Genomic DNA, 15,977 nt, shown 5'->3' with positions numbered 1-15,977 from the left:
ATCATGGAAAGTCGAAATACCCTTGAGAGTGTGTCCACCATATATACAACCACCAAAGAGAGTATCCACCATATTTGACAGATGAGAGATGTTTTCGACTGTTGTTGTAGGGGGTCACTCTTCCTCTGTTCTTCCTCTGAGATCTTGGTAAAGCAAGAGTAGAAGAGAAAGAGTGGCCATCACCGACAGTCGATGAGAGTTGTTCTCAGAGGAAGTAAATCGAATTTTGACAATGATAGTCGATCTAGGTGAGCTCTTCCTGTTATGTGTTGATGACGCACGATGGACTCATCCATCTTGACGATTACCGAAAGTTGAAATATCCGTGAGAGTGTCCACCATGATAAATTTTCTTAGAAGTAATCTTTGTTGTTAGATTCTTATGTTATTTTCATTGTGTGATGAAACGTGTTAGCACTGATCGATTTCGCGGTTATGGATTCCTCCGACGATGCAGCTTCCATTCGGGTTGACTCCTCAGTCAAGGAGAAGCACATCGAGGACCGCTTGATGGTGCTCATTGAGGAGAACATGTGGTTGATCCTAATAAAGTATTTGGCGGATCTGGCCAATAAAAATCAGCCAACTAAGGAGAGCAAGGCCCCACCACGTAAGGAGAGTGACGACCCGGTGCCATTGAGTCCACCGACCATCATTCCCAACGACGCTTGGTCCTCCACTGTCGGGGATGCCCCCACATGCTCTAACTCCACGATCACTGGTTTCACCAAGTATACCTTGGAGTAGTCCACCTAGATAGCTTGACGTTTATTGAGTGATATTGTTATGTAGCTGCTGAGGTGGACTTGGATTGCCACTTGCGATGCTTTTGGGCATATGAGTGATGAATGCTTACGTGGATTATGCACGGTGTGTTTTTTTAACCTTGTATTCCTTCTTTGCCTCTTTTTCTTTTCTTTGTAGATGAAGCGGTATGCGGTGTACAGAGGTAGGGGTCCAAGAGTCTACTAATCATGGTCTGCAGGCAATGAACAACTTCTTCGTTACCCAGGAATCTCCCACGACTCGTTCAATGGTAGAGAGGAGGCAAAGAATTACTACAATCAGTATGTGGTTTACCTTGTGTTTTTTATCATGTGGTTGCATGTAGACATGCCACTTTGTTGTTTTGTAAGTAGTCGCGTCACTTGTGCTAAAGAACTACTTTGTGACTACAAATGAAGCTAGTGTGGACTATTTATATAATGCTTATGTGAGTTTGTTGTTAGGCTTGAGTGGACCATATATAAGCCCTTTATGAGATTGTTGTTAACAATGTGACTTTATATAAAGCTTGTGTATTGTATATATGTTTTTGCTGCAGCGATCGATGAAAAAGAGGGAGAAACAATATTGGCAACGAATCTTTACCGAGAGCAGCACTGGGAAGACCTACCTTTACCGAGAGTGACACTCGCAAAGTGGCAGGCACTGGCAATTTGGTTGTGACTTTGCCGAGAATGACACTCGGTAAAAGGGAGTTGCTGGAACTTGTCTGTTATAGTTAAGCCGAGCGAGACACTCGGCAAAGACCTGATGGAACCAGCGGTCGTGAAAACGCTTTATTTTGCCTAGACGCATTGTTTGGCTCTCGGCAAAGTTCTGTTTTCCTGAGAGGTGTACGCCAGGTGGTATTTGCCAAGAACAATCCTTTGTAAAGGCTTTGTCGAGTGTTTTAGGCCCTTTGTCGAGTATTTCTGGCACTCGGCACAGGGTTTGACTCCAGTAGTGCTTACAAGAACATCTCCCATTTCCCCTACTATTCTGGTTTTCCCATGTGTAACTAGATAGCAGAGAGATAAAATGAAGAGCTACCGAAATCGACTCACTCTAAGATGATTTGAGGGTGTCACTAGTGATGGTAATACCAGAGGCCTTGGCTTGCCATGGGTCATGGACCGAGGATATTAAGCTAGCAAATGTGAGTTGCATTGATAGCGTTGTCCAACCGCTAGGCGAACTGATGTACCATCTAACTTGTGTATATGGCAAGCCAAGGCTAGAAAAATGTCATCTTATGTGGACCTTGTTCTGGTATATAGCACGACACGGCGATCTCCAATTATTCAATTTGGATGATAAAGACGATGATGACGAGTCGGAGGTAGAACTTGATTCCCTTGGCTCGTTTTTTGTACATCTTATTGACAATGACTATTATCAGGATGAAGCGGAGGCCAGCCGTGCAGATGATGTAGAGGTAATTATTCTTTCCTCCGCCTCAGAAACTTTTCCAATACAGAAAACCCGACAAGCAAGCCGGAAAGTAAGATTTTCTCACCCTTTAGCTCACTTTGATCCCAAATTTCTTTTGAAGAAACAGCAGCATGAAGCTCGCTGCACAACTCGACATAGTGGTGGTGAAATTTTATCTTCCGGCTTACCGAACACCCCAGCAATTCGCAAACATCGACTGGAGGTTTCAAAATTTTCTGACTTAAATTATCCCAAGGCGGGTCTTTTTCATCAACCTCTTAATCCGTCTGATTCAAATTATCAGGGAACATCTCATTCCTCCTCCGGCGACTCAACGGGAACTCAGATCCCAACTTTCAAGACTATGCCTGGGTAAGGGTATATTCAATCATTCAAACTTCATGCCTGATCAATATGCTGATATGTTTGTGTTTTTTGTTTTTCAGTGGTATGGCCATGCCTAGCAAGAAGGCGAGACTGAATAAGATGGTCGACGACTCCAACCCGTCTGAGCTAGAAAAACAACAGCCAGAATCCTCTCATCCAATTGCTGAGGCCACCACTGATGACCCGCCACCATAAGACCATGATGTCTCCATAGACCATATGGATGTTGAGCCAGCTATTTCTAAGACGCCAAGCCTAGCTAAGCCCGTTGAAGAGAAGACTGGCGATGTCGTTGTGACCGGGTTTGGTTACACAGCACCGGGTAACCCCACTGTCTTATCTAAGCACAGCGCCAAGGAAGAAATTTCCGGTGATAATAAAGGCAAGTGGCAGGTAGAGTTAGAGAGCTACGCCCAGTTCAATGCCCACGAAATCCACTCTGGTTATTTGAACCGTCGATACACCAGCCATGATTTTAAAGCCGGCTTAGTCAATTTGATGAAGGAACGCTATGAGGTAATCCAATCACTATTCTCTTCATAATTATACGTCTATCAACTGCCATGTCTATAGGATATGATAGAATTGAATATGCTGTAGACTTTCCAATAGCCAAAAAAACTGCACAGCATCACTAGTAGCCCCCAAGGGCCGGCTTAAATTATCAAGTTGAGCCGGGACTTTAAGTAGCTGTAATGAACTCCGCATCCGTAGCCCCCAAGGATCGATTTAGCTAGCATAGTTAAACCAGGACTTACCAACATTATTAAGTCAGCACTTCAATATGTAACCTTGGTAAACCGGAGCATATCATTCTACATAAGTCATCGGATAAATTTGTCTTTGAAAAGAGCAATAGGCATTAGCCCCCAAGTGCCAAGGATAATACTTCTATTGTGCTTGGGACTTCCAAAAAGTTCTTAAGAGCAATAGACATTAGCCCCCAAGTGCCAAGGATAATACTTGTATTGTGCTTGGGACTTCACAGATAATCATACTCATAATGCCTTCCATGTTTGTTTATGTCACAGGCTGAACTGATTGAGAAGGATTCGCAACTCAATGATCTGAAGGCCAACATTAAAACTCAGTAATCTGAGACATCCAAGGCCAAGTCAGAACTGAAGACGACGTTAGAAAATATTGAGCATCTTAAACAGAACTTCAACACTGATAAAAATGGCTGGGAGACCGAAAAGGCGGCTCTACTGAAGAGAGCAGAGGATGCTGAAGCCGCACATAAACCAGTGACTGACGAGTTGTCCGGCTTAAGGCAACAGATCAATAACATTTCGTCAGCCATCTTCGATAAGTAGGAAACATGACTCCCTTGCATCTTAATAAACATATTATAAACATCTATCGGCTTATCAAAAAATGTACTGGTACAGGTTCTCGGAGCGCCAAGTTGGGCCCAGATATGCGCATCTGGCTTAAAGCTGTCTAAACCCTTGTAGAACAGTTATACACTGGCACCCAATGTACCATTGCTACTGCTATGCACAAGAAATCTCCACCCACTCTCATAAAAGATACACTTGAGAGGCTATCAGTGCTGCCCCAAAGGATTGATGATTTAAAACGAGCCTCTGCCAGAGCCGGTGCATTCACTGCCTTAAGTCGGGCAAAGACATGGCAAGAAGATCTGGATCCAGAAGATTCGGCCAATGGTTGCCCCAGTTTCAAATAGAACGGATCTACCTTCAGTGCTGATGACTTCGCAGAAATAGCAAGAGCAATGCGTCCATTAGCAAGTAAGTTGGCTGAAGAAACCAATCTATCCACATACCAGGCGGCTTATGACGCAGAGAACAAGAAAGTGAAGGCGCCGGTTCATCAGGAGACGAATCTCATCCCGCCGATTCGTAAGCACACCTTCGCTCCTGACATTGATCCATCCAACCTTATTGATGATGAAGCTGTGTTTAGAGTGTTGACCGGTATCAACTGTGCTACGCCTGACTTCCAGCTGATGGATAATCAAGGAGCTGGAGAAGAAGAAGAGGCGCAGGATGATCCAGAGGCTTCAACCCGCCAGGAGTCATGAGCCGTTTTATTAATCATAGCACTTTGTTGTTGACGTCTCAAAAACACTTATCCTCTTTGGGCCATGGGATGCCTTGTAATACGCTAATTAAACTCTGATCTGTCGTGCCATCGTGCACGTTTTGTTTGCATAACATTAATTCTCCGTCAATTGAAGATCTACCACTTATGCTCATGATATCATCAAGTATGCATATCAGATTTATTATTTTTCCTGCACACAAACAGATCACAAGGGCCCTGGCGGTTTACCCCAGGGCAGGTCACAATACCCCATATAAAACCCACTGGTGACTATAACAGTCCATAACCAGGGCCGGTTTAATCACAACCTTATATACTCTTAACAAAATATCATACCTGTGATATTCACTCACACTGCCGGCTTATCATACCCATGCAGTAAGGGTTATAACCCAAAGATTAAGAGCACGACACCTTGTTCAATTGATTTATACCGCCGGCTTACAACGCCGCATGCAGCAAGGGGTAATATCCCAAAACTTAGAGCACAGCACTCTAAGCACATAAAATTATCATACACTGGCGACTTAAAGTCCAAAGCCAGGCCGGGTTGACAAATGCCGGATAAATTCATATATGAACCATAAGGCAACATAGCCCTCATCGGTTTTCAACAATGTATTAACATGTCATAAGAAATGAATCTCAAAAAAATGTTTAAATCAAATACAACTCAAAAAACAAAACAAGGCTTTCATAGGCTGCCAAGCCTTCAAGTCAAGTGCTTTTCAAGGGCCGCACAACCACTGAGTTAAACCTTCATTCAACCTTGTAAGCCGGGCCTCACATGACCAATCGCCGTTTTAACTTTGACAAGTTCAGGGTCTGTATAAGATTGACTGTCAAGAGTACGGCGAGTCATTTCAGGATTACCTGGGCGGAGTGGCAGACTTAAAAAGGCACGATAACCCATATTTTTTGGTGAATACACCTGGCGTCCAAGCCTATTACAAGGGTCAACAAAGCTCTTGTTCATTAACAAAGAGCCCCCAAGTAATGTTTCATTCCAGGCGTACAAGCCGGATCAACAGGGTAGTCATAGCTATGCTCGATGAGCAGGAAGCCCCCAAGTATGGCGTACAAGACGGATCAAAAGGGAAGTCATAGCTATCCTCAATGAGCAGGAAGCCCCCAAGTGATCATATGAAGTGACAATAAAGACTCATTATTCTCAGAAATGAAACAACAGAGGCCCTGAATTATCAGGGATGCCGGATTTATTATATTCATCATAATATATACATTGTCAAAATATGTACATCACAAGAGCCAGTGGCTCAGGTGTAATAAGGCCGGAGATGAGAAATATTCCATGGCCGGCGGGTCTCCTCCTCCGACGTGCGTGAGTCCTTGTGGTCTCGAACATCGATAAGGAGGTATGACCCATTGTTCAGATTTTTGCTGACCACAAAGGGTCCTTTCCAAGGTGGGGATAGTTTGTGCATATCAGTTCGATCCTGGATAAGCTGGAGCACCAAATCGCCTGCTTGAAAGGTCCTGGTTTTAACCCGGCGGCTGTGATAACGGCGCAGATCTTGCTAGTAAATTGCCGAACGAGTTGCCGCAAGGTCACGCTCCTCATCCAATAGGTCAATAGCATCCTGACGTGTTTTTTCATTATCAGCTTCAACGTAAGCCACCAAACGGGGCGAGTTGTGATGGATGTCACTAGGGAGAACCGCCTCTGCTCCGTAAACCATGAAGAAAGGGGTGTAACCGGTAGATCTGTTGGGGGTGGTATTGATGCTCCATAACACTGAGGGTAATTCCTCCACCCAACAACCCGGCGTCCTCTGCAAAGGGACCATAAGCCGGGGCTTGATGCCTCTCAAGATTTCTTGATTGGCTCTCTCAGCTTGACCACTGGAGTGGGGGTGAGCCACGATGTCTACTACGCAACCTTCTCCTTGTAGACGTTGTTGGGCCTCCAAGTGCAGAGGTTTGTAGGATAGTAACAAATTTCCCTCAAGTGGATGACCTAAGGTTTATAAATCCGTGGGAGGTGTAGGATGAAGATGGTCTCTCTCAAACAACCCTGCAACCAAATAACATAGAGTCTCTTGTGTCCCCAATACACCCAATACAATGGTAAATTGTATAGGTGCACTAGTTCGGCGAAGAGATGATGATACAAGTGCAATATGGATGATAGATTTGAGTATTTGTAATCTGAAAATATAAAAACAGCAAGGTAACAAGTGGTAAAAGTGAGCGTAAATGGTATTGCAATGCTAGGAAACAAGGCCTAATGTTCATACTTTCACCAGTGCAAGTTCTCTCAACAATAATAACATAACTGGATCATATAACTATCCCTCAACATGCAACAAAGAGTCAGTCCAAAGTCACTAATAGCAGAGAACAAATGAAGAGAACCACCTCAAAGTTATTCTTTCTGATCGATCTATTCAAGAGTCCGTAGTAAAATAACACGAAGCTATTCTTTCCGTTCGATCTATCCTAGAGTTCGTACTAGAATAACACCTTAAGACACAAATCAACCAAAACCCTAATGTCACCTAGATACTCCAATGTCACCTCAAGTATCCGTGGGTATGATTATACGATCTGCATCACACAATCTCAGATTCATGTAATTGTATTATGATCATCTATATAAAGAGACGTGAGGCTGGATGTTAGCCACCCACGCAAAACCCTAAACCTACCTCTTCAATTGGTATCAACCAGGTCGGGCCGCCGCCGCCCGATCCCATCTTCCGCGTTGCCGCCGCCGCCCGATCCCATCTTCCACGTTGCCGCCGCCGCTTGCTAGCTAGCTACCGCATAGCCGCCGCTGCTTGCTAGCTCGCTACGCACATACGCAGGATCCATCCAGCTGCTTGCTAGCTAGCCACAGGGCCGCCGCGCGAACACTACGCGCCGGCCGATCCATCCGCCGCCGCCGCGCGCCGCCGCCGCCGCGAGTTTCTTCTCCGCCGTCGCGCGCTGTCCTCCTCCGCGCCGCCGCGATGTCATCCGCCGCCCTTTCGCTCTCCAACAATGCCAGCACCATCACCTCGCCCACGGCTGCCAGCATTCCCGCCGCCCTCGCCATCCCGGCGATCTATGTTCGCCTTGGCCGCCACAACTTCATGCTGTGGGGAGGCATCGCCGGCACCGTCTTAGCCGGCGCCAACCTCCATGGCTACCTGGACGGCACCACGGCGGCACCCGACAAGACCATCGCCGTCGGGACTGGCGACGCCGCGACGACCACCGCTAATCCGGCGTACCATCATTGGTGGACTCAGGATCAGAAGGTCAAGGGCCTCCTTCTTACCTCCATGGACGAGGACATCGCATGTCAGCTCATTAGCTGCGAGACGACGCAGGCGGTATGGACGGCCGTCGGTGCCATGTAAGATGCGCAGAGTGGCGCCAACGTCCGTCACATCCGGCGTCAACTCCAGACATTGCGGAAGGAGGAGATGTCCACGGCTGAGTACATGCACAAGATGAAGGCCCTCGCCAACAGCATGGCTGCCGCCGGCTCTCCGATTCGTGATGACGAGCTCATTGATCACATCCTCACGAGACTCGGCTCCGCCTACAACTCCATCGCCGCCTCCCTGGGTATGAGTAACGCACCAATGCCCTACTCCAGCTTCTACTCGCTCGTCTTGTCGTTTGAAGCGTTGCAGGCTCAGCAGAGTGCGTTGGAGGGGTGGACTCCCTCCGCCAACGCCATGACTCGCTCGGGCCCCTACGGCCAGGGCAGGCGTGCTCCCTACTCGGAGCCCTACCCCTCCTAGGGTGGGGGTCGCTCGGCCGATGGCAACGGCCAGCCCGGACACGGCCGCCAAGGCGGCAACGGTGACCCCAATGGTGGCCGTGACCGCAACCCCTCCTACGCTGGCAATGGTCGGCAAAGTGGTGGGGGTAACGGCGGCAACAATGAAGGTGGTGCCGTCGCAACAAGCGGTGGCGCCCCCGGTGTCAAATTTGCAAAAACTGGGGGCATGAGGCCGATGAGTGTCGCAAGCGCTATGACCAGGACCACCACACTCGCTCCGCCAACTCGGCCTCCACCAACACTGTCGATTATCCTTGGGTACTGGACACCGGGGCTACGGATCACCTGACGAGTGATCTGGAATGCCTCCAGGTTCACGAGCGCTATGGTGGCAAGGACCAGGTTCAGGTGGCCAATGGTGCAGGTTTGTCTATTTCACACATTGGTCATTCCCGTTTACCCGGTTCATCTCCTAAACTGCGCAACATCCTTCATGTTCCACACATCAGAGAGCATCTCCTTGCTGTCTACCGTGTTGTTTGTGATAATGACGTGTTTGTTGAGTTTCACCGTCATATTTTCTTTGTTAAGGACAAAGCAACCAGGCGCGTCATTCTTCAAGGTAGCAGTCGCGGGGGGGGGGGGGGGGGTCTACCCGATTCCTTTTGGTCGTGTGTCGTCCTCGTCATCTCGCCATGCTTCCTCCAGTGTTCGCTTTTCGTCGTTGCAATGGCATCAACGTCTAGGTCACCCTACCAATAATGTGGTCACCTCCATTGTTCGGAGCCACGACCTTCTTTGTTCTAGTTCAAATAATTCACCATTAGTGTGTGATGCATGTCAGCATGCTAAGAGTCATCAACTACCGTATTCTACGTCTTATCATGTCACTACTATACCTCTTGAATTCATTCATTCAGATGTTTGGGGTCCCGCTATTGCGTCTTCGGGGGGGTACAAGTATTATGTTAGTTTTGTTGATGACCACACGCGCTTCACTTGGATGTATTTGCTTAAACATAAGTCTGATGTTGAGCAAGTCTTTTATAACTTTCAGGCTCATGTCGAACGCCTTTTGGATTGCAAAATCAAGGTTGTTCATTCTGACTGGGGTGGTGAATACCACAAGCTTCATCGCTACTTTCAACGCACGGGCATCTCCCACCGTGTGTCGTGTCCACATACGTCTCAGCAGAACGGTATTGCCGAGTGCAAACACCGTCAGCTGGTCGAGACCGGCCTCGCCTTACTAGCATATTCATCTCTCCCACTCCGATTTTGGGATGAGGCCTTTCTTACAGCATGTTATCTCATCAACCGTATGCCCACTCCGGTTCTCAACAAGGACACGCCCCTACTCCGTCTATTTCATGTTCAGCCCAACTATTCCTCTCTTAGGATTTTTGGGTGTGCTTGCTGGCCTAGTCTCCGCAAGTATAATGCTCACAAGCTGGAGTTCCGCTCCAAGATATGTGTTTTCCTTGGTTATAGTCCTCTGCATAAGGGCTATAAGTGTCTTGATCGCACCTCGGGTAGGATCTACATTTCTCGTGATGTTGTTTTCGACGAGTCAGTTTTCCCTTACTCCAGCCTGGGTGTCTCGGTTGATATTGCTTCTATTGAGCACGCCCTCACTTTTCCATCTAATGAACCGGTTTTGGATGTCCATGTGCGGAAATACGACCTGTCATATTTGTCACCTGACCTGTTTTCTGCATATGCTGCTCTAATTTAATTTCTTCTCAGGAAACCGTCGCCGCACCTGCATCCGCCGGCGTGATCGACGTGCATGCCCCGTCTCCCGAGGCTGCCTCGTCGGCCTCGCCTGCTGGCACGACCGCGGGCCTGACTGGGTCGCCCGCTGCATCTCCCGTCTCGCCCGGGTCGGCCCAGCCCGCCTCTCCTGCGTCGGGCGTCGCCGGGTCGCCAGCTGCATCCCCTGGGCTGCTGTCCCCGCCTGGCTTCCCCTCCTCGTCTAGTTCGGCCCAGCCCGACGTGTCTCCTCGGCCCGTGTCGCCTGTTGCTGAAAATGGTTCAGCCGCGACACCACTGGTCGGGTTCCCGTCATCGCCGCCACCATCTACCGACGATGCAGCTCCCGGGCACACTATGGTCACTCGTCACCGCGATCATACGCGTAAGTCCAAGACAAACACGGATGGCACGGTGCGGTACGACACTCGTCGACGTGCATTCTTTGCCGCACCCACTTCTCATCGTGATGCTCTTGGTGAACCGGCTTGGCGTGCCGCCATGTCTGCGGAATTTGCTGCCCTTTGTCACACGAACACATGGGTGTTGGTGCCTCAACCTCCTGGTGTTAATGTTGTGAGCTGCAAATGGATATTTAAGACAAAGCATCGTCCGGATGGCTCTGTTGACAAGCACAAAGCTCGCCTTGTTGCTCGTGGTTTTACTCAACAGCAAGGGATCGACTATGGAGATACTTTCAACCCCGTGGTGAAGCCTGCCACGGTTCGTCTGGTCCTCTCTCTTGAAGTCTCCCGAGGGTGGAGTCTTCGATAGATTGATGTGAGTAATGCCTTTCTTCGTGGTTTTCTGGCTGAAGATGTCTACATGCAGCAACCCCTGGTTTTGAGGATGCTCATTATCCCTCTCATGTCTGCAAACTCCAGAGGTCCATCTATGGGCTCAAATAGTCACCGCGTGCCTGGTATGCTCGGTTGAGTCAGCGGCTCTCACAGCTTGGTTATGTTCCCTCCAAGGCAGATGCGTCCCTGTTCATCTTTTCACGTGGTGCTATTCAGATATACATGCTGGTGTATGTTGACGATATTGTGATTGCTGGTTCTACACCTACTGCGGTGGATCGCCTTGTGCAGTCCTTGTCTATGAGTTTTCCAATCAAAGACTTGGGCCGGTTGGAGTACTTCCTTGGTTTGGAAGCGTCCTTTCATTCAAGGGGCATGACATTGACGCCGAAGAAGTATGCACTTGATCTCCTTCATCACGTCAACAAGGAGAACTGCATGTCCACTTCCACTCCACTTGCTACATCCGAGAGCCTTTCGCGTCACAGTGGTGCATTGCTGAGTACTGAAGACTCTTTCAGGTATCGCAGTGTAGTTGGAGCACTTCAGTATCTCACACTCACTCGTCCGGATATCTCCTTTGCCGTGAACGAAGTGTGCTAGTTCCTGTCTCAGCCTATGGAGGTTCATTGGGGAGCAGTTAAGCGTATTCCGAGGTATGTCAAAGGTACGCTAGACATGGGACTACGGATTCATAAGTCCAGATTTACTGGAGTCAGTATATTCACCGATGCAGACTGGGCAGGCTGTGTTGATGACAGGTGTTCTACTGGTGGCTTTGCTATATTTGTTGGACCCAATCCTATATTTTGGATTTCCAAGAAGCAGCCTACGGTCTCGAGGTCTAGCACCGAGGCAGAGTATAAGGCATTGGCCAATGGCGCGGCTGAAGCCATTGGATAGACACAGTTCTCATAGAACTTGGAGTCACACGGCAGCGCACAGCCATATTGTGGTGTGATAACTTAGGGGCAACTTACCTGACGGCGAATCCAGTGTTTCATGCCCGGACCAAACACATTGAGATTGATTTCCATTTCGTGAGGGAACGAGTAGCTGTTGGTAAACTGGAAGTCAGGTTTTTCTGAACTGATGATCAGCTAGCGGATGTATTTACTAAACCCCCTACTCGACAGATGCTAGACCGCTTTAGAACCAATCTGAATCTTGTATGTAGTTCAGATTGAGGGGGCATGTAAAATAGGGTCTAGCATATTGTACATGTACATGTATTTGTATACGTATGTAATTGTATTATAATCATCTATATAAAAAGACGTGAGGCTGGATGTTAGCCACCCACGCAAAACCCTAAACCTACCTCTTCAACTCGGCTCCTGATCTTTGAGATTTTGTCCAGCTTCAGCTCTGCGCCTCCTCTCTAGAACCCGATCTGCGATCAGGAGAGCTAAGGCATCTCTCTTCCTGTCCCCGCCTTCCTCGTTATGTGCTCTATTTCTGCGCTCCTCTCCTCCGTTCTGAACTTCCGAAGTACAATACGTGTTGGCTTGTTGCTGTCATATGCTCTGCATGCTTTAATCCTTGTGCTAGTGGCCTCACCGTATGGTATTTTGATCTCTTCTCAGTAAATTATTGCTTTGTCTTCATTGCGTGCTATTAATTTATTGTTTATATGTATACTTGTCGTATCGCCATATTAATGTTTCCAAACATTGCCGTATTCTGTGTCACTGTATCTATATGGCCGTGTCGGTGTCCCGCTATCGGTGCTTCATAGGTCCGCTATTGGTGTTCTGTTTGTTTTGTCTGATAGCGTAGATGATTCAACTTTGGAGGTTTTAGTCCAGTTTCCAAAATGGTGAAGCTAGTGATCACTCTTTGAGTCATGCAGAAATTATGACATACAGCCTCGTTAGTTTTTCTGAATTAATAGTATAAATTTGTTTGACTGATGGCATACCTCGATTTTGTCTGCCCGTGGAAATTGGACCTCAATGTTACATGCACTAGTGAACGCGGTGATGTTGATTGTTGAACTTTATCTGATTCTGGCAAATATATGTTGAATGTTGTACTGTATCTGCCTGCTAGTGTTACTTTCCTTTTCTTTTCCTTTGGGATATGGTGACCGAAAGAAGAGTGTAAGCTCTGGTTCCTGTTGCTGTGAAACCAGTTGCCTGTGCTGTGTAATCAACTTCTACGTGCCACCCTAGAAGACAGTGTCCGTCCCTGTTTGTTTTGTTGTTAGGCAATGCTTGTTTCTTTGCTGCAAATCATTGTCGTGATGTTAGAGGCCATGTATGCTTCCATGCTGCAAATTGTTGGTGCACTATTGTTGGACTTGTTTCTATGGTGCAAATTGTTGCTGTATTGTCATGCAATGTCTATCTTTCTATGTGTCATTTGTTCGTTATCATCTGAGAAAAAAGTGTCATCCCACCGGGAAGATTCATCTGTTTGAAATGCTTAGCCCTACGTCGCGCTCCTGGCTGCTCGAAGCCCGTGTTCAAAGCCTCTGTGTTGATGAACTGCAAAAAGACCTGCCTTGTTCTTCCTCAGATCGCAAGCCTCGGTGGTGGCCAGAAGTGCAAATTTGGAGGTGGCGACAAAGGTGTGCGCGAGAGCACTCTGTTGGGCAACCCGTACAGGTTATCACAAGACACAATCATCCAGTTGAGGTTGTGAGCTAGCTGGCTGGTGGTGAGCTCTAACTTCTCCATCAAACGTTGCTGCTGTGCTGCTAGACTGGTGCCGCCTTAAACACGTGTTGGTTGTCCACATAGGGCCTTTACGATACCTAAACCATTTTTAGGCCATTTGCATCTATGGCTTAACTGGGCCTGGCTGACTAGATAGAGGCTTTGGGTCATGTCCTGCAAGTAGTTTGGGTGCTTGCATCGTGCCGTAGAACTATTTTGTCTGCTGTTTGTACGCTTGCATGTGTGGTTTAGGGGTGAACAGATGCAAGCCACACTTGTTTGGTTGCGTGCAATGTGTTGTTCTGCTCACCCCTTTAAAAATCGGTGAAATTACCATTACAATGCACCACACTTCAAAAGCAAGGTACAATAAGCCAATAACACACAAACACGAAACATGCACACAGTTAGCACAACAACACCTACATTGCCACTTCGACCACATCATCGGTTCAACATACATGAGTTTAAAAATAGCAGGGGCATCTCGTGCTCCTACACAACATCAGGATGTTGTACTTCTACACAACATCAGAGTGTTGTACCCTAATCAGAATATGGACATTTTAATAGCAAAACATAAAGATCGTACTTCAAACCACTACTAACTAAATTTAGAACATCATATGGCCTAGGCCAGGTCAGAGGCACTTGACACATGCTTATGGCATTTGTAGCGGCAGATGGTGGAGTTCTTCATGTTGAAGATCTAGCCCTTCAGGCCTAGGTCGGAGAGCTTCATTGCTACAATGTCACCGGGCTTGAGTTTGTGCTTTCGAGAGAAGTACTACCATCCTCGCCGCAACACGAGCTCATCGTTGAAGTCCTCTTGACCTACACGAAGAACTCACATCACTTGTTGGTGGGGAGCTTGACAATGCGTGAAAGGCAGATGTACATCCACCTTCACATTGTCGGCTGAAAAAGCCGTAGGGACGAGAGCATGGCTTGATCTTCAGCGTCCCAGATCTGCCGCTTCTACAACTCATGCCAAGTCCTCGGCGGGCAGAGGCTTCGCTGCCTTCTCCCTCGTCCTTGGCAAGTCGATCCTTGCTAGCCACCATTAATCGGGCATGAAGACCTCGATGCCCTTCGTGCCATCCACGACCTGACCCCACCACTGACTCGATCCCACTCGGTCTTTATCACCTTGTCAGTTCAGAAGACAAGGATGAGTAACATCGTTGCATCGCACAACTATGCATTAATCGGAGCAATGCCTAATGCTACGATCTGTGCACTAATCATAACAATGGCACCTTTGATCAGTGCAATGATCACAGTCATACGCGGCCTTGGTCATCACACTAATCAGAGCAATGTCCATTGCTATGATCAGTGCACTAACCTAGGAAATGTGCACGACTATGACCAGTGCACTAAGCATAGCACTGGGCATTGCCATGTTAGTGCACTAATCATAGCAATGTGCATTGCCTTGATTAATGCACTAATCATCGCAATGGTCATTGCCTTGATCAGTGGGCAAGCAAACACAACATTCCTAGTAATCATGCAAACATAGCAAGCACAATGGACAAGCATACCATTCCTAGTAATCCTAACATTGGCGCTGACACATTTAGCAAGCACATTCAGGATTACTACACATTTGGTGGGAACACACAAATAACCAGCACATTCAGCATGAACACGTTTCTAGGCTAGCATTCATAGTAATCGTACGTAATATTGTCACAGACACATTATAAGCACATAGCACAAATAAATTATAAGCACGTAGCATGGTTCAAACCAATTTGACATGAATCAAAATCAATCGACTCGAACCGAATCAAATTGAATCTAATCAATTCGGATCAAAGCAACTCCCCAAAAAACCAAAATGCCCCAAAATTTGAATATGTAGACAAGAGATTTACTTATCGCATTCACCGCTGGTGCCGCCGAAGGTGGAGGTGGAGCAGACCACATGTGGAGGTGGAGGGGACAACGCCAGACCAAACCTGGATGGGAACAATGGCCCAACCCACCTCATACATGGTGACAACTGAAGCCGATAACCCCGCCATTGCCGCAACCCTCATCACCATGCTACATTGGAGGTCAGGCCGCTGTAGTCGAGATACCGACCAAAATGACGGTAGAAAACCCTGACATGGGAATGAAAATCACCGCCGCGTCCACGACCGAGGTGTCGGCACCCGCAACATCCATCAAAAACATCGCCGCCTCAACAAAAGAACTACCGGCGGCCGCTTGCACACGACCAAAGCCTGACAAGAGCGATGGCCCCGGACCGTGACCTCCTACAAAAGGGGGACGAGGACATGATAGCCGCCAACAACCAATCGTGGTCAATGTCACCTACCATTAGGAATTCTAGCGCCTATGCTTCTCGGGTCGGCGCAAATG

The 15,977-nt window shown here is 47.6% G+C and overlaps 1 protein-coding gene across 1 annotated transcript; it reads left to right on the top strand.

The window, feature by feature from the left end:
* Positions 1-7,625: 7,625 nt before the first annotated feature.
* Positions 7,626-8,018, top strand: LOC141025797 (uncharacterized). Its single transcript, XM_073501722.1, has one exon. The coding sequence runs from the start codon at positions 7,626-7,628 to the stop codon at positions 8,016-8,018; it is 393 nt and encodes a 130-aa protein (XP_073357823.1).
* The last annotated feature ends 7,959 nt before the right edge of the window (positions 8,019-15,977 follow it).

This window comes from Aegilops tauschii, chromosome 6, assembly GCF_002575655.3.
Source record: "Aegilops tauschii subsp. strangulata cultivar AL8/78 chromosome 6, Aet v6.0, whole genome shotgun sequence".
Classification (NCBI taxonomy): Eukaryota; Viridiplantae; Streptophyta; class Magnoliopsida; order Poales; family Poaceae; genus Aegilops; species Aegilops tauschii.
The sequence above is the reverse complement of the archived record's forward strand: the minus strand, read 5'-3'. Positions and strand labels throughout refer to the sequence as shown.